At 38.9% G+C, this 24,646-nt stretch overlaps 1 protein-coding gene and 1 long non-coding RNA gene across 13 annotated transcripts in view; one reads left to right on the top strand and one right to left on the bottom strand.

Annotated features, from left to right (window-relative positions):
* The first annotated feature begins 1,547 nt into the window (after positions 1-1,547).
* The window catches only part of TCF4 (transcription factor 4), a 344,633-nt gene continuing 321,534 nt past the window's right edge, over positions 1,548-24,646 (top strand). Inside the window, exons 1-3 of one of the 12 annotated variants that reach the window (XM_032470370.1) lie at positions 1,548-2,046; positions 4,199-4,290; positions 5,918-5,990. In XM_032470370.1, coding sequence (XP_032326261.1) covers positions 4,219-4,290; positions 5,918-5,990 — 145 coding nt within the window. In that variant the 5' untranslated portion in view covers positions 1,548-2,046; positions 4,199-4,218. Of the gene's footprint in view, positions 2,047-2,717; positions 2,862-3,031; positions 3,304-4,198; positions 4,291-5,359; positions 5,461-5,917; positions 5,991-24,646 lie in introns of those variants that run through there. The other 11 variants (XM_032470356.1, XM_014557668.2, XM_032470362.1 and 8 more) reach the window with 11 other exon arrangements.
* LOC116660590 lies at positions 4,749-24,503 on the bottom strand. Its single transcript, XR_004316162.1, has 3 exons — positions 24,124-24,503; positions 21,416-21,419; positions 4,749-4,759 (listed from the first exon to the last, which is right to left on the bottom strand). It is a non-coding gene; the product is annotated as an uncharacterized LOC116660590 (long non-coding RNA).

The raw sequence follows: 24,646 nt of genomic DNA, 5'->3' as shown, positions 1-24,646 counted from the left end.
TTAGGTCACAAGGCTGATTGGAGGTAGAGCCAGTGGATTATTTCTCCTAAACAAACGTTTGTGATCTTTTTATTACATCATAGAGCCAGTAGAGGGTTATTCTGAGAATCAGAGATAATGCCTGTGATAATGCAGCAGAAAGTAGTGTCTAAATGTAAAGTTTCATTATAAGATGAGGACATGGAATGGGTACAGAGAACAGGAATCTGCACAATGTGCGAATAGACAGGAAACAACCTATAAAAGCCCTAATTCTTGTTCTCTAAAAATTTACCATGTAAACAGATCATGAAAATAGATCTGAACTCTGTCACTGTCACAAAATTGCATCAGAAAATGGAGATCAGGACGTTCCCGCTGCCAGATGGTATAGGAGTGCAGTTGGATGCTGACTATGATTGCAGACTGCCAGCCTTCAAAGGTGGGCTCTCTCACTTAGTAAAGTTGTGTAATCTAGGCAAGTTTGTACCACCTACTAAACTGCCCTGGATCAAGCAGTAACAGACTCCGTAGACTCACTCTCAGGATTAAAACAGCCAATATTTGAGAAATTCTTAGAGTAGTGTTTGGGACATGGTAAACCCACTATATAACTGTTAACCTATCATTATTATGACTTGCTTTTCTCCAGTGGGAGGACTAAAAACTCTTTAAAATCCCGTGGGCTAGGTTAGAGATATCAGTTAGTTCAGCGAGGAGTTAAGAGATGAACAGGTAACATTTCTTTAGGGGCGGCTCCGTCTTTATCCGCATCCCCTGAATGCTTATGAAATTCACAAAGCGGCGTTTGTCATTTGCATTTCACAGACCAGAAAACTGGCTAGAGAGGGCAGAACTGGCCAGAACGAGACGTCGAGTCGGTAGTGGGTCACAGTACAAAATCGATCGAAGTCTACAAGAGAATGAGAACGTCTTCTCCAAGTGAAGACTCTCTGGACTTACAAAGCCCTCACTTTTCCAGGGACCTAGAAAAAGATGGGGGTGGGGGTGGTGGAGGAGAGGACCCACATCCCTCTTGAAGCCCAGGCGCTGCACCTCGGTTCAGCGGCCTCTTTCCACGCCGCCCAAGCCAGGCTAAGAGGACCGGCTCCACGGTGCGGGAGAACAGGGCTCGGGCTTTCCGACGGGGAGGCCGGCGTGGCCTCTCCCGGGCCTCCCTCAGGGGATCTGACTCCTCTGCGCAAGTGCATGGAGTTTAATTTCTTAATTTCTTTAGAAACTACACTTTTGAGTCAAAGAACATCGGAGGGCAAGGATCCGGATCAAGAAGAAATGCGCAGGAACACGGAGCCTGCGAAAGGCCCCAGCCTCGGGAGCCCTTGCAGTTCGGCGCCACGCGCGACGCCCGCCCGAACCCCACCACCGGCCTCCGGCCTCCACTCGCCAGTCCCGGAGGAGGCGTGGCCCGCACGCGCCGCCATCTTGGTCGCCTCTCTAGGCGCTCTGTTTACTACTCTATGGTCGCCTGCTCCCGCCCCGCCCCTCCCCAGTCATTGTCTGGAGGAGCAGCCACGGCCGCAGCGCCTTCTCTTTATAAGCCCGCAGTGCCCGGATGTGAATGGATTACAATGTATCTTTCAGGGAAACCTATTATTATCAATGTGACTCCACGGGGGAGTCAATGGTGATGATGATGAGGAGGATGATGATGATGAGACACCTCTAAACTTGGAACAAGTTTAAGACTTTATAAGAGGAGAAGAAAAAAAACCCACCAGCGAGACTTGTTTGAGGAAAAATTATAACTATCGTGTATTGATTTTTTTTTTTATAAACAATAAGAAAAAGTTGTTGGATTTTTTTTTTAATGATTTCTTTTTTGGGGGAGGGAATTTTGTTGCAGTTTTATGGTGGAAAATGCAAAAACCAGAGCCAGGTGCATAATCTTGTATTCTGTGGATATCCCTGGAGCAGAACTGAGTACCAGTTAAAATACTTTTTTGGGGGATACACATGTGAGATACTAAGTACTTGCAGAAGATTTTTGTCTCTCTTTTTAAAGTCACTTTCCTTGGAATATTTTGAGCATATTTGTGGCCATTTAAGGTAACGTTACAATTTGCTGTCAGAGTACTGTTTGTAATTGAATTTAATTTTTTAAAATGTCGATCCCAATGTTTTATTAAAACAAAAGGAACAACCTATTAAATAATTGCCAATGGGAAAAAGTGTGTGCATGCATTTTGTGTATGTACTCGCTAGTAATAACAGGGTTTCGAGAGTGTGTATTTTAACACAAGTTAAAATAGCGTATGTTGCATATACTGGATAAAGCACGCTTGTTACTGCGAAACGATAGAATTATGTAGCTTAATTTTTATCCTAAAAAGTGATGTGAAAAAGTATGTTTTAAGAGCATGCAGGGCCTGTAATGGTAAATGTTGAATTAAAAACTTAAAGTGCTGGCGAACGGGACTTAGCGTGCCTAGGAACTCAAGTGTAAAAACAAAACAACATCCACCCTCAAAAATTGCTTTTTTTTTTTTTTGTCGAAGTTCGCAGCTATACTATTCTGCGACTTAAAAGGGAGGGGGAAAAAGTATGTAATTTAGGTTTCGCCCCCAACGCAGAACTACCGACATGAAAATCTCCCCAGCAAAATGTGGCTTGGTTTATATATGGAAAAGAAAAATATTGTTCCTCTTGGCAAAGTCTTTTTGCATCACGTGTATTTGCAGCCTAGTATAAACTTGCTTTGCCGTGTGTGGATGTGTGAGTGAGAGGGAATGAGAGTCAGAGAAAGAAAGAAGTGAGGGGATGTAAACTCGAATAAATTTCAAAGTGCCTCCGATGGATGAAACGGGCAAAAACTGAACTGTTCAGGCTTCAGATTGTAACTGACGATCTGAGGGAAAAATGAGGTGCTCGATGAATTTTCGTTTGTATTTTTTTTTTTTTTGCGAGGCGGGGGAGGTGTTGAGATTTTTTTCCTCGGGGGGGTGTGGGGGTGCATCCCAGCCAGCCCGACCCGAGCGAGCCGCGTCTCCCCGCCGGAGCCCCCCCACCCATTTCTTTGCTGAACTTGCAATTCCGTGCGCCTCGGCGTGTTTCCCCCTCCCCCCTTCCCTCGTCCCCTCCCCTCCCCGGAGAAGAGAGTTGGTGTTAAGAGTCAGGGATCTTGGCTGTGTGTCTGCGGATCTGTAGTGGCGGCGGCGGCGGCGGCGGCGGCGGCGGCGGCGGCGGGGAAGAGCGGAGCGGGCGCGGGCGCAGGCGGAGGAGGTGGTGGTGGTGGAGGCAGTGGTTAGACATGAACGCCGCCTCGGCGCCGGCGGTGCACGGAGAGCCCCTTCTCGCGCGCGGGCGGTAGGTACCGGCGCCGGCGGGGCTCGGCGGGGCTGGCGCGCCGGGCGGCGCGGGGCTCGGGCTCGGCGGCCCCGCACGCGGCTCCGCGCCTCCCGTGCCGCGGGCTCCCGGCTCCCGGCGCTCCCACTGGAGACACCCCTTCCCCTCCCGCGCCTCTTCCCTCCCCCTCATCGCTACCCCCAGCCCCCCCTCCCCGGCAATGCCACTTGGAGGGACGGATGACTTTGCCAAGGGCCTGACTTTAATTTTTACAACCCTTTCTTTCACAAATTAGGGTGCTGGACAATTACAGGACCCGACCCTCCACTCTGCTCCCCCCCTCTTTCGCCGACCCTGTCACCCCTCCCCCTTTGGACGTGTTTTCACTCCGGAGACGCTCATCTTTAATTTCTTTATAGCGACTTTGAAACGCAGAGGGGAGTGGTGTGTGTATGTGTGTGTGCGCGCGTGTGTGCGTGTGTGCGAGTGTGTGTGGGGGTGGGGTGGGGTGGAGGGTGGGGGGAAAGTTGAGACCGGATCGTTGAGTAGTTTCTCTTTTCTCTGTGATCCATTCATTTCTCGCTCTACCTCCTGTTGCATAAAATGATGCGCTGAAGAGCGGCTTTTTTTTTCCTTCTCGAATTTGGTTTTATAGTGGATGTTACCAGTTTTGATCATCTCTTTGGAAATACAGTATCAATATCGCTTTTTTTTTTTTTTTTGCTATTGCTGCCTATTCCATCTTTAAAAAAAAAAAACAAAAAAACCAAACTCTCCAATCCCTCCCTCCTTTCCACCTTAATCCCACCCGCCCCCACATCCCCACCCCCAACCCCCCAGTCTCCAAAAATCCGATTGTGTTTTCTCCAAGGATTGGGACTGGATTTTCTGATTGCGGTTATTTCCATGTTTCTAGGTTTGTGTGATTTTGCTAAAATGCATCACCAACAGCGAATGGCTGCCTTAGGGACGGACAAAGAGCTGAGTGATTTACTGGATTTCAGTGCGGTAAGAAAGAACGGTGGAAACTAACAACAGCTGTGAAACAAAACAAAACAAAACCGAAAAACCCAAACACTTGAACTAGAAACCAGTACTTATCTAAAGGACAGGAATAATTTTTAATTGGCTGAATCCTTGGTAAACATGAAGGTCTTTTTGATAAGTTTTTAACTACAGTTTTTGGGTGTGATGGACGATTCAGGCTTTTTTTTTTCCAGTCTAATTACTTCCCTTGAATTCCCTACTTACCGAACCCCCCCTTCCAATAATGGAGTCTCACCCCAATGGAGAGGAAAAAGACACCCCTAAAACTGCAAACCACCCCTAAAACTTGGCCTTATCCGAATGCCGACAGTACTAATACTTCGTGTGCTACTTATTTATTTTCTGAAAATGGAAAGGAGAAAATAGGAGACTACAGTTGTCTCTTAAAGTTTTAAACTGATGGTGCTTTGGATTAGTAGGACGTGTGGTCCTCCAGCTTCTGTCTTTCCCTGGGATTCTGAAAACTCGCGTGTGTGTGCTGAGTATCCATTCTTTAGAACCCTTTGGACTGTCTGTAAATTTCACAGTCGTGAGATCAGCACAGAGCAGAACTTGCACACTTGTGGAGTTTTACGGCTGAACGTGGTCCTCCTCCACCCCTTTGCTTCCCTTCCCCACACCAAGTCCCAGACACGTCAGGGGAATTAATTCATCTTTAATGCCAGATGAGTTTGGTGTAAGATGCATTTGCAAAGCAAAATAAAAATAATCCACAAAACACACAAATAAAATCCAAACCGCCTTTTAAGTGGGGCTCTTTCGTGTTGCTGCTGCTACTGCTGCTGTTTGCTGCTGCTGCTGCTCCTCCAGACCTTTTGGAGAAATGGCTTTCGGAAGTTTTGCCAGGAAACATAGCCCTAGGCAGCTTTGTGGCCCCCTTTCTGCTTGCTGCACTTTCTCCATTCGTTCCTTTGCTTTTTGCAGGCTCTGACTCAGGGAAGGTGCGCATTATCCACTAGATACGTGGAAGAAGAGGGAAACCAATTAGGGTCGAAATAAATGCTGGAGAGAGAGGGAGTGAAAGAGAGAGAGTGAGAGTGAGAGAGAGAGAGAGAGAGAGACAGAGAGAGAGAGGGAGAGTCTTGCTTCAAATTGCTCTCATGTTAGAGACGAAATGAGAATTTAGTGCAGGTGGCACTTTTATTTTTATTTGGGTTCACATATGACAGGCAAATCCTATACGGGATGGAAATGGACGTTGCCACATTGATGGCCAAGGTTTTCAATATGAAACAAACAACTTTTTTCTTCTCCTTTGTAAAACTAGCGTTTTCTAGAGAGCTTGCTGCCCTCCAAACTGAATCTTGTTAACATTATGAGGACTGTGTTGGTTTAAAATGTAGTACTGCCTAGTTCTGGCGATCTAATGAACCCGAGGAAAAAGAAAGAACAGAGTGGTAATGGGGAAGGGGGATGATTGGTAATGCTGTGCCTGTTTTAGTTTTAAGTTGAATGGTGATGTATTTTTACTAAAATGAACCCTTAGCATAAACTGTATATTATATAGTGAGAGTATGAAAGATCTTTGATGAACTCTGATGGCACACGTGTCTTCTTTTCAACAGTAATATTTCTTTGTTTCTTTTAGATGTTTTCACCTCCTGTGAGCAGTGGGAAAAATGGACCAACTTCTCTGGCGAGTGGACATTTTACTGGCTCAAGTATGTAAATTCTTTTCTTAGTGTGCAGTTAAATGTTCTTAGCTGTTTATTCACTCATGGTATATTTTTGGCTCTGTTGAAGTGTTCTGAAAAAGTCATTGAAATTTTAGCCTGTAATGGTACGGTTATTTCATTATCCATTAGTGGTATAAGTTAGGCAAAACCATTATCTTTTGCAAAATTAAAAGTAGGTTTTTTTTTTCTAATCAAGGAAACTGTCTCAGAATTCCATCACTTAATTTAAAAGCAATTTTCTAATACAGTTGTAATCAAACATGTGAAGATAAGGCAGCGTTAACATGGGGGAATAAATTAATGTTTCCTATTTGAAAATAGGGGGAAAAATCTAACTTTCATGAAAAGGGAAAATCTCTTGTAAATAATATCAGTTTTATTGGGTACTATGTATAATTAACCCTTTTAAAGAAATGAGCACTTAATTTTGCAGATGAATGCTGCGTAGTAAACCATAGCTGTAAATAGAGAGATTTGCTAATCTGAGAGCTAAATGTGAATTCATTTATATTTAAAATACCCTTTTTGATGCTTTGGCTGTTTTTATTCCCCTAAGTATCTACTTATGCAAGGAATTTTTGCTATATTTCAAGTTGCAAATTTGGAAGGACTTTCACATTTTATAAATGAAAGATCTTTGGATGATGCTTCAAAAAGACGTTAGCGCTATTCACAAAGGAATCTGTGTGTGCAATGATTATCTGGGAACTAAGAAGGAGTTTTAATAGGGGATTCTCTGAAAGTCTGCTATTAAAAGTAAAAACTGAAAATAATGATATTCATTTAAATTTTTTTTTTTGTCCAGTGAATTTCATATCAGAAGGAGGCAGACATTGTTGTCTGCTGTCCTTTACGTTCAAGGCTTAAATCCGTTTATGCTTGTTAAACAGCTGTAGTATTTGAGGAGTCCTGGCAGTGGTACATAACAGTACATTAGACAGAGTACTGTTCTTAAGCCAGACTGGTAAACTTGACATCGTTGAGCTGTGAGATACCAGTGGAATTGTCTGTTAGCTACTGAATATAATTTCACATCTCTTAATACTCGTTTGATGCTATAGCAATGAAAGAAATCTGTTCATCTTTGTGATTTGTGTAATTGGCATGCTTTCACAAAATTAGTGGCTTTTAAAAGTTGCTCGTTTCCAAATAAGTTACTTTTCCTTTTGTTGGCCCCCATAAGTCTAAGGGAATTTTTGCTTCTAAAACTTGATTTATAAAATACATGATGACTCCTAGAGTTATATTTTATCTTTTATGTTTTTGGGTCCACTTTGATTAAAAGGGCTGTTGACCGTATGTTCGTGTTTTACTGTCTGGACCCTGTTACATTTTTCATTTGGGACTTAAATTTTGTTGTTGTTGTTGTTATATTCGTATTGCATCTTTCAAATTTCTGTATTGTGTTCTTTACACAGCTTTGAAGTGAAGATGAGGACAAGTGTGTCTTGTAGGCAAATTAATTTTTCATGTTAGACAGTATCAAAATAGGTACCAACTTTATCTCTGACAGTAATTTTCTTTTTGATTTTACTTATGAAAATGTGTATTCAGTTGAAATCTAAAAGTAGATTATGTCAGAAAGGCACAGAGAGAGACTGCTTTCAGAGTCAGCGCAAAAATACTCTTTTGCACTGTATAATAACTGACACATTTGGAATAATTCAAGTGTGTCAGTTTAGATATGGTTTAATAAAGTAAGGTGATTTAGAAGCATGAAATTGTGTACATTTGGAAAGACAACTGTGCATCTGGTCTTTTTTAAGTTCACATTTAAGTGAAGTCCTTGCTATGATGTTTAAGTGTTTATAGAGTTTGGGCTGGATAAATATGAATATGTATTAATGCATTTTGATAAGTGATCATATACTGCAACTTACACAGTTCTTTAAGACAATATATCTATCTACATAAACCTAGACAGACTTCATCCTTAGTGAGACATGTGATATTTCTAATGAATATGCTGTGATTATTTTTAAGGTGTTGAACTTTAAGTGACATTGTACCAGAGGTGTAATTTTCAGGCCCACATGTTTACTTGTAAAGGTAAAAAGTGTAGTGGCTATTTTGTTCTGGCTGCTGGATTGAAAATGCAGGGTGTTCATCCAATGCAGTATAATGGGGACTATAATATATATGGTACAGATTGGAGTGTTGATTTTTCTCATCTGTCTGAGACAGTAAATGGCTTTGTTTCCACTCAATAACAAAGATAAATCCCTTTTTAAGGAATAACAAATAAAAAAAATGAGGAAAACTGCATTTTGCCCCTTAGCAGGAAGGATGAACCAGGAGACTTTGGACAGAGAAATAATTTTCTAAATGTACTTCAGGTTACTTTCCATTGTATTGAGGGTGCTTGCATGTCACTTTCAAGGGTAGCTTTGAAACTTGGGTCCAGGAAAAAGCCACAGTGCAAATGAACTGTTCATATTGGAAAAACCAGCTCTAGTTTTTCAAAGTGAGAGGCATGGTAATGTTTCATGCTTAAAGTTCCTGGTAGCTTGTGATTGCATTAATATAGGATGCTCCATCGTGATTTGCAATGTGAGAGTGAAAATAAAGTGTAGCCGTATTCCCTTTAATCTTTCATTTCACAAACATGCTTTTCCCTACCACCTTAAGAAATGGTGAGGCTGCTACGGAGAATGGAATGTAACCTGAGCTACAGCCTGACATTCCCAGGGAGCATTTTTCACATGAAAGGCTTTTGTCAACCCAGGAAAGGACCAGCAGTTTTTGTTTGATGTTTGCAGGTGTTCAGCAGAGAGCACTAAAACAATTCAGCCATGATAGTTCAGAGCTTGGATGACCTTAACAGGGAGAACTGGTGGGCTCTGGAATTATTTTTAAGGGATAGTTGAAACCTATAGGGTGACTTATATAAAGGGATTTAATATCCATTATATCATTGATCTTAAAACAAGCTAAAAGCATCCACATGCCTGGATGATTGGAAAATTATTCTCATTAAAAAGTAGGATGGCAAAGTTACCAAACGAAAAAAGAAAGGCACCTAGAGTCTATAATTTATTGACGAACAGGGGTTTAATTTTCTAATATAACAAAAATACAGTTTATTTGGTTACCTATGAGTCTTTTATGAGCCAAAGATAAACATACTAGCTTTGGCATCTTTCAAAAAGTAGTTTTAAAGTTGAGCCTCTAAAATTATCTACACTCGAGAACAGCCCTGGTCACATCTGTTACATGTATTTACAGTTAGTCTGTGACGGATAGTACATCTTTCTTCCCTAGTTTAAAAGTTGAGCCTTTTTCCCTGTAACTGTTTAGTTTTACTTAGGTGTTCAGCCTTTGTTAAAGATTGCCAAATGAATGGGTGTTTTAACAATTAGGAGCAGCAGTAAAACACATCACATCCCTGTCATGGTGATTTTTGGAGGAGAAAAAACATTTCTCCGCGTTCACACAATTAGTTAACTTATATCCATATGACACCCAAATGACACATCAGTTTAGTAAATTCAGAGAGGAAAAAGAAAAATCGATCCACTCTAACGGGTAGTTTTGTATCCTAGAGAAAATTCAAATGGTCAGCATCCTGAATTAATTTCCAGCCATACCAGTTTGAGTTCATGGTTGTGATGTGAAAAAAAATTGGTGTCCCCCAAAGATATTTGTGGAGTAGAGTTGTTTAATTGTGTGTGTGTGTGTGTGTGTGTGTGTGTGTGTGTGTGTGTGTTTTAAAACGGCCTTACTATTATAGTACAATTCATAATGCTTGTGTGGCTTTTTGTAAAAAGCACAGTAATTAAACAGGTTAAAAAGAAAGGAAGTGGCATTATGTTAGAATCATAGAATTTTGGGATAGGAACCCCTTATAAATATACAGCCTAGTGCCTTCAAGTTAAGAGGCCCACGTTAAGAGTTTCCAAACTCTGCCTTATTTGCTATTCTAAAAAACAAGTTTTGATTTGCTGATTCTCTGTGGCCCTGCAAATCCTTTATTGGAATAACATTGGTTTCACTACTATGTTTTCCTGTAATTTGTATTGCATAATAGTGTATCAGGATTTGTGTGCTGATCTTTCTGCGTACAAATACTTGTAAATGTGCGTGTGTTCTTCGAATGCTTTTTAAGGTTTAGAGCTGCATTTTGGATTATTGATCATTCTCTTTTGCCTGATCTCACGTGTGACTATTTGCAAGTTGTTAGATCGAATAATAGAGAGTGGATGGGCAGGCCATTGGCAAAATTAAAGTGCTTCTTGCTGTGCCATGCACTTTATGTTTGTCGTATTTTTTTAAATCCTCCCTGGAGCCCAATGAGATGCCAAGATTACCATGCTCAATTCAAAGATGAGGAAACTGAGATTCAGAGATGGTAAACCACTTACTCTCAAGGCAGCCAGTAATGATTAGGTTTTAAACTCAGGTCTGCCTAGCTCCATGTCCTTTTCACACACGCACACGTGCGCGCGCGCGCGCACACACACACACACACACACACACACACACACACACACACACACACACACACAGAGACAGTCAGATACACCTTTTTTTCCAAGATCATATAGGCATAAGAATATATTATTGAGGTTTGTGTGCAATACTATTCCTGGTCTTTAGATAAACATTTTTTAAAAACGTATTTAAGGTAATGATATAAACCATGTCCCTTATTTTTCCTGCTTTATTATCCAAATAAGCTAGCCTTCTAGTTTATGTTCGATTTCACTGTGACTTAATATCTCTCATATTATTATTATGTTTATATACAAGGAAAATATAATTGGACATTTTCAAAGTCGTGTTTTGGTTCTGTTATAAAGTGACAGTCTGGGTCCCAGTGAAAATTTTTTTCTTATTTTTTTGTGCCTGATCAAACCAGAAGTTGAGGTAACAAAGCTTGCTCTGTTATTATCTAAAAAATATAAAAAATAAAAAAGATTTCCTTTCTTTAATTGTAACAAAATTTTGCAGTTTCTTGTTAGATCTTTGAAACTTGATATTCAAGAACAATAATCCTAAATTCTATCTGTATCCCTAATATAAGCAGTTTTGTAGTTTTGATATGTCTATTACCAGACATGTGCTTAAAAATGTTACATTTTCTAAATTCAGAGGGAAGAAGCAGTACTCTTTTTGACACTGACTTAAGTAAATAAAATGCTTTAAACAAGCATAGGGATCCAAGATCTGTTGAGCCTGAAATGCTTAACATTTTTGACAGCGTCAGCAAATTATCTTTACCCTACTATTGTAATGAGGAGATCACTTAAATAACAGATGAACAGCTAAGTCACATAAACATATATAATAGAACTATGTAATGAAAGTTTATGCTGTTAATTGCTCGAATCTGTCTTAAATGCTCAGAATCATGGAGCAGTAAAGACTGTCATATAAACAGTTTTGTTTTGAGCTTAAAATTATTCCTTTTTGCTTTCATCTGCTATGATAAACAAAGTAATTTTGTAAGCTTTACAGATCAAACATTTACTCCTAATGGTAAACTGCATTTTATATTGGAAGTTTGCAACCTGGTCCAAGGCAGAGAGTTGAGTCCTGGTGGCCCCAGGCCTGTGATTTTCAACGTTTAGTATTATGATGCTGTTTAGATCTGTTCCCATAAGCCAAGATAGCAGATCTTAAGTTGTCTAATAAGGAACATAGTGTGTTTTGAAATGTTCTTCAGCTTACAAGTCTTGAACCAAAATGTTCTTGGCCAAACCTTTAGAATTTATATCTATATGTTGGGTAAGTCAGATCTTGCACAGACAGAGCATCAAAACAAAGCTAGGCTGAAACCAAAAAAAAACCCCTCCTTCCTTGGTTTTCATATTTTATGAGCTATTTTTTTAATGACCAGGTGTTCTTCCAAGTTAATTGGATGGTGCTAAGATTTGGAGAAAGGAAAGTAAAGCACATTATAGGTTTTTGGTTTTTTTAGGTTAATTTTGTTGCTGGCTTCTTACTCCTCTGAATAAAGTTTTCAGAACTGACCACCAAGTTTATAAGCTTAAACATGGGGCATCTATTTTCTAACTCTGTGAGCCCACTCACACTCAGCAATAAGGTATGCACATGAGTTTTAGGTGGGTACTTGTGAACCATACGTCTCTTAATGCTTATGAGAGCCGTAAGAGAAATAGCAATTTAATCTTTAGAGAAGATTGGTTAACACTTTTTATAAGTAATGTATATATATATTTATGTCAGGCTCAAAGGAATAGCAAAAGGATTGAAAAAGGTTGTCATATTTATTTTCATTTCAACAATAAATAAAGGCCCAGTTAATCAGCATATCAAATAGCCAGGTGTGTTTAGAATCAGTTTATGTGGATGAATTTCAGGGCTGTAAGAAAGTGTTTTATTTAAAGGTGCAGCCACTCGATTGTTCAAATGGATGCTTTTGTACTTTTGTGTGACAATTAACATTTAATGAATGACTTTCTAGACTGCCATTGGTGGTAATTACTATATGTAGTTTATTAACTGAAATCCATTGTTGGATGTGCCTGTATTGATTTGTTTTGCAAACAACCCTTCACATGTTCAGCAGTATTTGTACGTTACTTTTTAAAGACCCTATTTCATTTGTTGGTGCTGATAGTGCCCCTAAAATTTTTAGCTTACAAGTGCTTCTTTGATGGGAGTGATTTTCATTAAATTAAAAGTTCATCCGCTTTTCAGCTAAAAATGTTTGCACTTAGATCCTCAGGGAATCCCAAAGAAACTACACAATACTGTTTTTCAAGTAAATGATTTATAGAAATTTAGATTTACCAGGAGACTTTAGAGATGTTCTGTTACCTTTGGGATAAAAAGCCAAGGTTTGGGACGGTTCAATGTCTTTTGCCCAAATCATACAGTTGGTTACTGGCTATAATGGGACACAAATACAGATGTCCTGACCCGGCTGGTCAGGGACCCCATGCTGCTTTTAATTAAGATTTGGACTCAATCCGTTGGTACCAACTGTATGTTTCTTAAGAGGAAGAAAATTTGTATCATCTACCATTTCTGAAAAATGTAATAAAAGTTCAGATTATGGGAGATGGACATCGTAATCCAGCCCACTTGTCATCACGTGCTCTAATTTGGCTAAGGCAGTTGACGAATAACTGTTAAAATGTATTGTGTTATTAAAAATAACAAAGTAAGACCCATGATTAAATATCAGAGCTGTAATTTAATCTCGGGGGTTCTGGTGCTGTTCATAAACCATTCGGCTTTTTTCTGTAACAGATGACGTCAAAATACAGCTTGATTGAATTATGACCCTGGGTTACAGGAGCACCTGCCTGTGCCTCTACTTCATGGCATGTCAGCGTTTCCATTACAAACTTTTTTTTCCCCTCTGACATTTTTAAGTTCGAATAGTTAAACTAGACTGATGGTTGACGTATAAAATTTCAGCCCCCTGGGAAAAGACTGTTTTCCCAATAAAATGGAGAAGGTGGTGACAAAGCTCCATTACGGAATACCTTTTAGAATGTTCTTCCTTGCTTTAATCTTCCATTAATTTAAACATTCCCTTTTGCGGTACTTAGCTGAATTGTGAGGCATCCAAATGGAAGGTTTTAAATCTCAAATCTCTCAAGCCAAGACTTAAATACAAGGCATTTGGAGGACTGTTAAACTAGGGAAAGACCTAGCTTCTGTGAAGGATGATGTTGAAATGATAGCTCTGGCTACTCCAGTTTTCCTGTTGTGTAAATGCTGAAGATGAGGATGTGAAAAACATGCAAATTTGCATACCTTATCAGTAATTACTTTTATATCCACTTAAGATTGAGTAAAAATTGATAATGAATGGTTTAGGACGGTCTATTTATTTATCATTATCTGGAGACTGGTAGCAGAGCTTCATTTCAGCCCCTGGGGTTTGAATATTTAGGCGGTGGAGACAGGACATTGTATCCGTCTAGTGAGTTATTTTTTATCTACTCCTCATCGTTCTTATCGATGGTTCATGTACTCTATATAGTACATGCTATGCTCATATTCCCCTGTGTTAGCCATTACAGGACACAGAGCGCTTTGTGGGAGAAAGGTCTGGCCCTGAGAGGGCATATACTCTGATTGGAAAGAACAGAAAAGTACACATGTAATTAATACTCAGTGCCCCACAGACAAGTGTCATTAACACTGAGGGAGTTTAGGTAAAGCAAAACTTACTTCTTGCTGGGGGAAATGAATAATAAAGATTTTGTGGACAAATCGATTCTGATTCTTGAAAGAGGAGTAGGATTTTGACATGGGGGCTTTGGGACTGAGCATTTTATGTCAAGATCTCTGTGAGCCAGGCACAGAGGAAAGCTATTAACAAGGGTGGGATAAAGAGGGCGAATTCCTCGTCTGTTGGCAGTGGAGTCAGCTCTGGTCTGGGCACCTCAGTGACTTCCAGGTAGGCATTCCTATCTTGGAAGCTTTTTATTCCCCTTTTCTGATTTTGGAATTTCAGCTAGAGATGATAATCCAGTTCCTTCTCCAAATGCATGTTTTTAATGGTAGTGTCAGGCAGAAATCAAGGTTTTTATGTTTCCAGTTCCAAGCTCTTCCTGTTGTATCATTCAGCCATGGAAATTTTCTTGAGTCAAAGTGAGAGCTACTTGGGAGAAAATGATTTATTTAATTGAATTTTGGAAATCTAGATTCTGTTGCAATGTTTGCTGTTAAATAGCTCTTTCGTATTGACAAGAGTGATAGCATCTCAAAGCCTGTATCTTAAAACTGAAAAAAAAAATACTTTGAAACTCTCCAGTTTCAAAATAAATAAAAAATATTTTCTAATTGCAAAAAACCATCGTTATGGTTTTATTATTATTATCACTGCCATCACCATCCCTGGTGCCACATCCCTTGGTTCAGAAGCTGACAGGGAAATGTGATAGTTATCACTGCCCTGCAATACATTTGGAAATGCATTTACAAAACGTTCTCAAAGATATTGTGATTGGAGCCCAAACCTATCTGACATTTGTAAAAACATGGAGTGGCCAGGTATACCTTTGAATAAAATGTATCATAATTACATCACACATAGGAAAAATACGTAAATACTATCCTCTCCTTAAGTATTGATTAGTTGAGATTAAGATTTCTTTCTCTCGGTGACCTTCAAGTATTTCAGTATAGCGCGTGCTTCCACGTTTCCACAAGAAGCCACCAATTCATGTTCTAGTTGACACTGGCTTAGGAAGATTGTATTAATGAATGATTGTGCTTGTTATAGGATATAAACAAGACTTTTATGACAAAGAATATTTTAGACCCGTTTACCCATTAAAAAAAAAAATGTCAGTTTTGGACCTATGTATTCTCAAAACTTTTTCTTCACTTTCAAAAGTAAGGGATTCATACTGAAAATGTTTTGCAAACCTACCTACAACTTAAAACTCATCTAAAAATAAGTAAATAAATAAACCTAATTACCTCACCCCCAAAATAAATAAAATAAATAAAAACCAAACAAACAAGAAGGTTGAATATACAATTTCATACGTAACCCAATTTTGCAGTTTTGAAAAAGCCAAACAATACCAGTTTCAGTCCTTGGTCAAATGATCGTTCTTTGTTGTGTGCCTTCTTGTTTTGGAGGGGGGAGGTAATTAGGTTTATTTATTCATTTCTGAATGGCAGTCGGGGGATTGAACCTGACCTCATGCGTGCTAAGCATGTGCTCTACTACTGAGCTATATACTCCGTTCCCCAATATAGTATGAGTTTAACCCAACATTTTTCTCTTTCCAGATTCTTTTTTGTTGTTGTTGGTGGTGGGGGAGGTATGAGGTTTATATATTTATTTGATGGAAGTCCTGGGGATTGAACCCAGGACCTCATGCATGCTAAGCATGTGCTCTACCACTGAGCCATACCCCACCCCTCCACCCTGCCCTGTTCCTCTCTGAACTTCATTGTCTACTCACTGGTGTCCCAAACCATTTGAATTACTTTTCTGTTCTCTTGTGGGCACTGTGTTTCTTCACTTAGTTTCTTTTAGCCGCATGGTTAATTTTCTTTTGACATCTAATTTTCCTTTGATATTGTTAACCCCTGATTTTTCTGCAGTTTATCTTTTCAGCCCACATAGAACAATTTCTGTTTTACATGGGTGTACATTTGCAGTGTACATTCCCTGGTTCTGAAGGAATTCTACACTTTAGTCCCTAGTCATTTTGGTAGAATTGGATAAGGTGAGAAATATTCCATAATTACTTTCAGCAATTAATTTTGCTTAAAAAAAATTCCATTACTGTTGAAGGCTTGGTTGTTTAAAAGAATGTTGAAAGCTTCAGAGAAGTGAAAGGGATGAATGCACATAATGGTTTTTTTTTTTAGTGTGAATATATTTCACTGGGAAAATAATAGAATTATTAAGAATTACTAATTTTCATTTACTCACTTGTTCATTCATTCATTCATTTAGTAAATGTTTTTCTGAGAGCCAAGATCCAAGTTACACTATGGTGATAGAAAGAAGAAAAAATCTTGATGCCATCATGACAATTGAATCATGATACTGCTGTCCTTGGGTAAAAGTGCTACAATGATTTTTTAAGAGAGTGCTTTTAAAATAGGTGATGTCACAGTGTGGAAGTAGATGTCTTCAAAAGATACTTTCAAATATACCTAAGAATAGACTTGACATTTTTCAATGAAACAGAAATCCTGTGTACCTGTATACTTTTATATGAGTCTAAAGGAGGGAGAATGGACTTGAATGATTATGGAATTTGGACCTTGAAGAGTATTGTTATGAACGTACTCTTTAAGTGAGGCCCAAAGACTTTTTGGGAGGCAGTGACAGTGATGTCCCGTATGTTTTTTTTTTTCCTGGGCAGAAATTAAAATGTCGTATTTGTAGGTAGTGCTCATTTACTGCAAGGACACTAAATACACATGCTTATTTATTTATTTTTATTCCCACACTTGAATATTTTTAAGATTTATTTCAAATGTACATGCAGGAAGTTTTTCATTGACTTTTAACACTAAATAATTATTTACTAAGGGTCTACCATGTGGCAGGTACTGTGCTGGGTGGCAGAAATAAAATGATGAGCAGGACAGATATAGTTCTGTGTTGACTAAATGTGGGAGACAGACATGTGCTAAATAACCAACCAAAGAAATGAACGTCAACTTCTGCCTTTGAGACATATGAGGCATTAGATGAGTTTGCAATAGGGTATCTGACCACGCCGAGCAGTCAGGAGATGCCTCCCTGAAGCTGGCCCACCTGGACTGAGGTCGGAGGCCGAGGGGGAAGAAGATGGGGGAAGTGGGCTGGGGACCAGCAGGGCGTGGCCGCTGGGGTGGGGCTAGAGCAGGGTTGGGACTGAGGCTGGGGGTGGGTGTCGGAGCCACATCACACTAGGCTGGGAGATAGGAAGTCCTTGCAGTTTCCTTCCATCGGGTTTGTGCGTGGGGACCCTCGGGCTGCAGCCTGGAGCACACACACAACAAGGGTGGTCGGTGTGGGTGGCCCGCACCAGTTGTCAGGCTTTTGCAGAAATCCAGGTGAGAGATGGTATTGCTGGGCCTCCAGGGTGGGCGGTGAGGATGCAGACTTGGCTGTAGACCTTACTGGAAAACTGTAACTTTAGCCCAGTGGGGAACATTCACAATGGGCATCTAAATGTGTGTGTGTGTGTGTGTGTGTGAAACTTTCTTCAATTTTAATACTTGAAAATCTACTATACTTCGTACCTGCTAACAGTCACTGCGAGACCTAGTTCGGCTACCATGTGCTGTTGACTGCCTTTTTAGCAACCAGGCATCACAGAATGTGTTTTATTTTCTGGGGAGGGTGGTAGATTGATTTTGCAATTCTGTCCTGAGAGGGTAGGGAGGTGGGAGTGGGAGAGAGAGGCAGAAGAGAGTCTTCTTTTTTATTTAATGATCTTCAGTGATTCTGCCCTGTTTAGGCTTCCTCTAGCTTACGTTCTAATGACTAGTGAACAGTCTGATGGTTCAGTTAAACCTGTTGAATTGAGACCATTGCACACCTGTAGTCAGGTATCAGCACCCCCCCCCCCCCAGATGCTGCCAATCATCTTTGGTGAACTTTAGGAGGGTGGTGTGATTATGAGATATTTGGTCTGAGATGGAAACACTGTTTACTTGGCTGTGTTTTGTTTGAGGTGCCCATGGGGGAAAATGCTCTGTTAAGTTTTGATTAGCAACAAAACGAAACTTTCTGTTTTGACACATCCCAGCGAACAGCCCTCCGCCCTGTTTCACTTTTCACTCTGACCATCCGCCTCCTTCTCTGCCCATCTGCCTCCATTTTCTCACCAATCTGATCATTTACTCTTGGGTGTCACTCCTCAGCCCAATACATTTGTTAGTCCATTTTAGTTAGGAAAAATATCACCATTCTTGCAGTGTATTTGCTACTCAAGTTGAAGAAATGATAATTTTTTGCCCTCCTCTCTCTTTTTTTCCATCTCGGCTGGGGGATGCTGTGGGTGTGGGCTGGGTCCTGATATCCATGCCCATTAGGAGTTCTTGGCCCTGTGACCGAAGAGCTCTGTGTGTGCGTCATCAGAAGGGTGCTGAAAGGAGGGAGGCCCAGAACCTTCTGCACTGAGTGTAAAACTCCTGAAAACATGTGCCTTGTGCTGGTGAGTTAGTTAGTGTAATGCTGATGTAAATGGACAGCCTTCACATGTTGTTCCTGCCTCCTGGAGAATTCCTTCGGCATCTAGGCATGCATTCGTAACTCCCAGTTTAAAAAAAAAATAAAAGGAAATACGATTACTTTCCTTTGGGGGGACGGGAGGACATGCAGAGTGCTTCCACAGTTACCTCCAGTGCTTAATATTTTTGGAAAGGGAAAAATAATGGCAGAATGTCACGGTGGACAACTCTATGCTCGAAATACTTCATAATTAGAAACAAAACAAAAGCATAACAAACCAAACAAAAACTCCCTCCCATTCACACTCCCCACGGGACCAGTCCTCTGTCTTGCCCTCTTTCATAGGAAGAGTTTTGTTGATGGTTGTCTACACTGGCCGCTTCCTTCCATGTACTTTTTATAAGTCTAATCCCAACCAAATATTCCAAAACATATTTTATCTTGTGATGCTTGACCTCTAGAAAATAATACATGTAGCGTATGTGAATTATGAAGCTAAGTGATGGAGCGACACTTGGAAGACCCATCACTCACTTTCAGAACTAAACCAGCATCAGAACCTTGTGGGCTCCTTCCTTGTCCACTTTCCCCCATCTTCCCTGCTACAGGTAGATATTTCCTTCTGTCAAAGTAGTTTTAAGACATATATATATATATGTATTCCTAAACAATGTATAGTTTGGCTTTACTTGATGGAGAATTATAAACATGGTATTGTTCTTACACTGTCTTCTATACTTGTATTACGTGTTTAAGATTTGTCCATGTTGTTATATGTGGCATTAGTTCATTTTCACTGCTGGTGAATATGCCTCAGTTTATTTATGCATTTTCTATTTGATGAACCTTTGGATTGACTCCCATTTTTTGAGACTGCACACTTTCCTAAACACTGCTCAGTGCACTCTTGATCATCTCTTTTGATATCTGTAGGGTAGATCTCTCTGAGTCAAATTGCTTGGTTGGAGAGTTATGCGAATATTCAAAATGAAAAGATAGTGCCAAATTGTTTTCCAAAGTTTGTTACCAACTTGCACTCCCACCCACAGCAGAAAAGATTACTGTTGATGCATAATGGCCATCTTCAGTGTTCTCAAATTTCTTAATTTGTATCAGTCTAGTGGGTGTAAGATAAAAATGTGTCTCACTGTGGTCTTAACTTGCATTTCCCTGACAATCAATGAGGCTAAACATCTTTATAGGTATTTATTTATCTTTCTTGTTTGTTCAGTGGAGTCTCCCCTCCTCAGTTTTCTGTTGTCTTTGGGTTTTTTCATATTGATTTGTAGGTGTTCTTGATATATTTGTGGATAAAAATTTCCTCAGTCATCCATGTTACAAATACTTTCCCTTATTTTATGACCTGTCTTTTTACCCTCCTTGTGGTATCTTTTGATGAACAGAAGGCCTTACATTTAATGTAGTCATTTTTTCCTCCTTTACCCCTTTCATGTTTTGTGTCATGGCTGGAAAAATCCATCTCTACCTCAAAGTCATAAAGGTACTACTCTCTTACATGTTTCTTCTGAAAAGGATTTTATAGCTTTGACATCCACATGTAAGGGTTTAATACAGGTGGGACTGGTTTTGTGGAGTGAGAAGTAGGGGTTCAACCCCACATTTGCAGGAATATCTTGATATACATTTGCTCTAGAATCATTTATGGAAAAGGCCTTCCTTTCTGTAGGCATCCACAGTGCTATTTCTGCAATACTGTAAGTTTCTATATTTGTAAGGGTCTTTATTTCTGAATTCTTTTTTCTAATCTGTGAGTGTGTCTACCCTTGCTGCAGCACTGTATTATAGGAAGTTTTATAGTACATTTTGGTATCTGGTAAGTAAGCCCCTTCTTCTTCGTTCTCCTGTACCATGTGTACACATTTTCTTTTTAGCTATTCGGGGTCCTGTGTTCTTCTGGAGGAATTTTAAAATAAGTTTGCCAAGGTCTTTCATAAACCTTTTAGGGATTTTATTGAAGTTGCATGGAATCTAATGATCAACTTGGGGAAAATGAATATATTTTAATAATGATTATCTCCACTCATGTATCTCTCCAGTTCTTTAGGTCTTCTTTGATATCGCAAAATAAAGTTTTATATATTTTTTCCATGAGATTGTGCATATCTTTAGATGATTTATTCTTAGGTACCTTTTTGTTACTATTGATAATGGTATTTTAAGTTAAATATTCACATTGTTCCTGATATGTATAAATGCAGTTGATTTTTGTATATTGATTTTATATTCAGCCATGTTGCTAAATTTTCTTATCAATTCTAAAATTGTCTTCTTTAGGCTTTTCTTATGTGTGAATAATGACAGTTCTATTGGTATACTTTTAAACCACTAAGCTTGGATTTTTTTTTTTTCCTTGTGTTTGCTATCTAGGACCTCACGTACTTTCTTGAATAGAAACAGCGATAATGGGTATCATTGTCTTTTCCCGATACTCTTTTTTTTTTTTTAATTAAAAATTAAAAAAAAATTTTGGGGGGAGAGAGGTAATTAGGTTTTTGTTTATTTATTTATTTTAGTGGAGATGCTGGGGATTGAACCCAGGACTCCGCGTATGCTCAGCACACCCGTTCCCCCTGATGTTCACTGTTGACATTATGATGGTAGATATTTCATTTAGAAGTTTTCTTCTTATATATATTTTGCTAAAAGTTTTATTGTGAGTGGTATTGAGTCTTACCAAATTTTTTCTACATATATTTAAATTATGATTTTTTAAAATCTTCTTTAATCTGTTAAGTTGTGAGTGCCACTTACACTTTTCCCTTTGGTAAACTTCCCTTGGGTTTTGGGGATTGATTAATGTGACTGATGTGTTTTTATTACTCTTTTAAAAGTAATGTCCTGGATTCAGTTTTCTAATATTTTCTTTAGCATTTTGCATCTATATTTATAACTAAGATTGATATATAATATTTTTTTCTCTTACTGTCTTTATCTGGTTTTGACTTCAAGGTTACACTGACCTGTAAAATGAGAAAAAGATTATTTCCACTCTGTCATCTCTGGAAGAGTGTGTATAAGTCTCAAATAATCTGTTCCTTAAAATTAGGGGAAACTTTTCTGTGTAACTATCTGAGCCTGGTATGAGATGATTTTAAACCACTGATACAATTTTTAAATAAAGTATTGAGAATGAGAATTTTGCTTTCTTTTTCAGATAGTTTTAAAATTCTGTATATGAATAAAGTTATATATAACGTATATAATATTTTCCCATTTCGTGTGCATTTTAAAATTAATTGCTATAAGATTGTTCACAGTATTCTCTCACCAGCTTTCTAATCTCTGCTTATTCTATAATTGTCTCATTTTTCATTTCTGATTTTATTTGTGTTTTCCTTGATCAAGATCACTAGAAGTTTTTCTCATGTATTAGTTTTTACGAAAAGAATCAACTTTTGGCCTTGTGGATCATTTTTTGTGTTTTTTCCCCCTACTTCATTAATTTCTAATCTTTATTATTGCCAGCTTTCTATTTGTTTTGAGTTTATTCTGATTTTTTTCTGACTTATTAAGTTGGACACTGAGCTCGTTTTTTTTTTAATGTAAGAACTTTAGGCTATGAAATGCCCTGTAAGTTTTTCTGTGACTGTACTCCACACGTTTTACTATGTCACATGTTTATGATGTTCTGTTTGTAAGTGTTTAAAATTTTTCATAATGATTTTCTTCTTTGGCCCTTGCAGTATTTATGGATGCCTTGGAAATTCTACCAAGTGAATGTGTTATTTATCTTTTTATTATTGACTTCTAATGTAATTTAATTGTTCTCAGAGAACTGTTCTGTGTGACCACAGTTCTTTGGTTCTTATGAGACTTGCTTTATTGTCAGTTTTAATTAATCAGTTTTCCTCAATGCTCCATTGTGTGCTCAGCAAGACTGTGTATTCTCTTATTATTGAGTGGAAGGATATATGTGTCCAGAAATTTAAGCTTATTAATTGTCCCTTAAAATCATGTACACCTTAACCAATGTTTTTTGTCCGCCTGACATTTTGTCACTGAGAGAAGTGGATTGAAATAGTCCTCTATCATGATCACTTTGCACATTTCTCCCTGTGTTTTTGTTTTGACTTTATATGTGCTGAAATCGTCTAATTACATGTGTTCGAGTTTAGAATGACTGGGGGTTCCTAGTTAATTAACCTCTTTATTCCCTTTGTATGTGGTCATCCTCTCTCTTCGGTTGTATCTTAAAGCCTGTTTCACTTGCTGTGAGTATAGTTACCCCACTTGCGGTTTGACTGATATTTGTCTCGTGTATTTATTTTTTGAGCTTTTATTTTCAATCTGTGTTGATGTGTTTTAGGTATGACAGCTACAGCTGGATTTTAATTTAAATCCAATCAGATATCAAATTATTTCAGTCCATTTACACTTTTTTGTACTTTGCTTTCGGCCACTTACACGGACCAGACTATGAATGTGCCTCTTGGAATTGTGCAATGTGGTACCTCTGTCATTACTGTCATCTGAATTCTTAATTTCTGTTTGCATTGCCTCTTACACACTCCTTTTTTCTCTCATTCCTTTAAAGAAATTAGATAAGGTTTTGTTTGGTTTTTAGTTCATTTTACTCTCCCATTGTTTGGAATTTATTTCCGTTCTTTCAGTCATTACCATTTAGATTTAACTATGCGTAGTTACCTGACAAAGTCAAAAGCTTAATCCTTTGAAACAATTTCAGCACCATGGAGTACTGTTCCTTACATACTTGTTCTTGAAATATAATTTTGCAGGGCGTGAAATTCCAGGTAGATATTGATTTTTTTTTCTTCATGACTCAGATGGTTTTATTCTATTGTGTGCTGAATTCCACTGTGGCTTATGAGAAGAAGTTGGCTGTCCATCTAATTGTCATCCCCTTCTAGGCATGTCTTTTGCCATGACTTTCCTTTCTCATTTTGGTATTAGCAATAGTATTTTCTGACTTAGCAACTTTTGAGAAAATGTTCATTTATTCTTATTGGAAATTCTATGCATCTGGCTTGTGTATACCACATTCTCCATGTGTGTTGTTATTGTTGTTTTTCAGTCTGACTCTCTTTTGCTGGCTGTCCTTTGGCCTGAACTATAGATTGAGTCCCTCAAGGATCTTACCTGGGCCTTCTTTTTATACTGCTGAGAGGCGGTCGGGTACAGTGCCTCAGTTTGGAATCAGATTGGGTTGGTTGTCATCCATTTACTAGCAATATGATCTTGTTTTCTTATTTAAATGGGTAGAAACAGGGTTGTTCGGAGAGTTTAGTAAGATAATACTTGCCATGCACTTGACCCGTGTCCAGGATATAGTAGGCAGTCAGTATATGTTTACTTTTATTCTCATGTATATGTTCTTCTTAAGTCATCTTGTCTGGTTCTAAGGTATCAGCTCTCTTGTATATCACTCCAGTATCATTTGTACCTTTCATGTCAGTTTGTAGAGTCAGCTGTTTATTGTGTTTGATTTCCTCTTCTGCCCTTAACATGTACCTCTCCTACGATTCTGCATCTTAGGAATGGCACTACCATGTGCCTAGTTGAATAAACCAAGATCTGGACACTGGCTCTCTCCTTGCTGTTACTTTCTCCCCATCTAATCATCATGGAGTTTTGGTTTCTACCCCCACTTTTACCAGTTGAAATGAAGGCACCATCATTCCTTATCTGGTCTCCCCTAGTGGTTTCCTAACTCCTCTGTGTGTCCACTTCTTCCTTGTTGAATCTATACTCCAGAGCACCCAGAGTGAGTTTTTAGGAAAAGTCAAACATAGCATTTAATCTCCCAACTTCATTGTTTTTCACTGTTATAAACTCTTTCAGGGTTATAGAGTAACTTCTATACTCTTTAACATGTCCCAGAGGTACCGGTACAACCTCACTTGGACCCTGTCTCCTATTGCTGTCTGTACTCAAGCTATGTTGTTCTTCTTTAGGTCTTGGAGTTTGCCAAACTTTTCCTTGATTCAGGGCCTTTGCACATGCTCTGGAACACCTTTCCCATCACTCTTTGCCTGGCTGACTC

Source organism: Camelus ferus, chromosome 30, assembly GCF_009834535.1.
Source record: "Camelus ferus isolate YT-003-E chromosome 30, BCGSAC_Cfer_1.0, whole genome shotgun sequence".
Taxonomy (NCBI): Eukaryota; Metazoa; Chordata; class Mammalia; order Artiodactyla; family Camelidae; genus Camelus; species Camelus ferus.
This window is presented reverse-complemented; position numbering and strand designations above follow the sequence as displayed.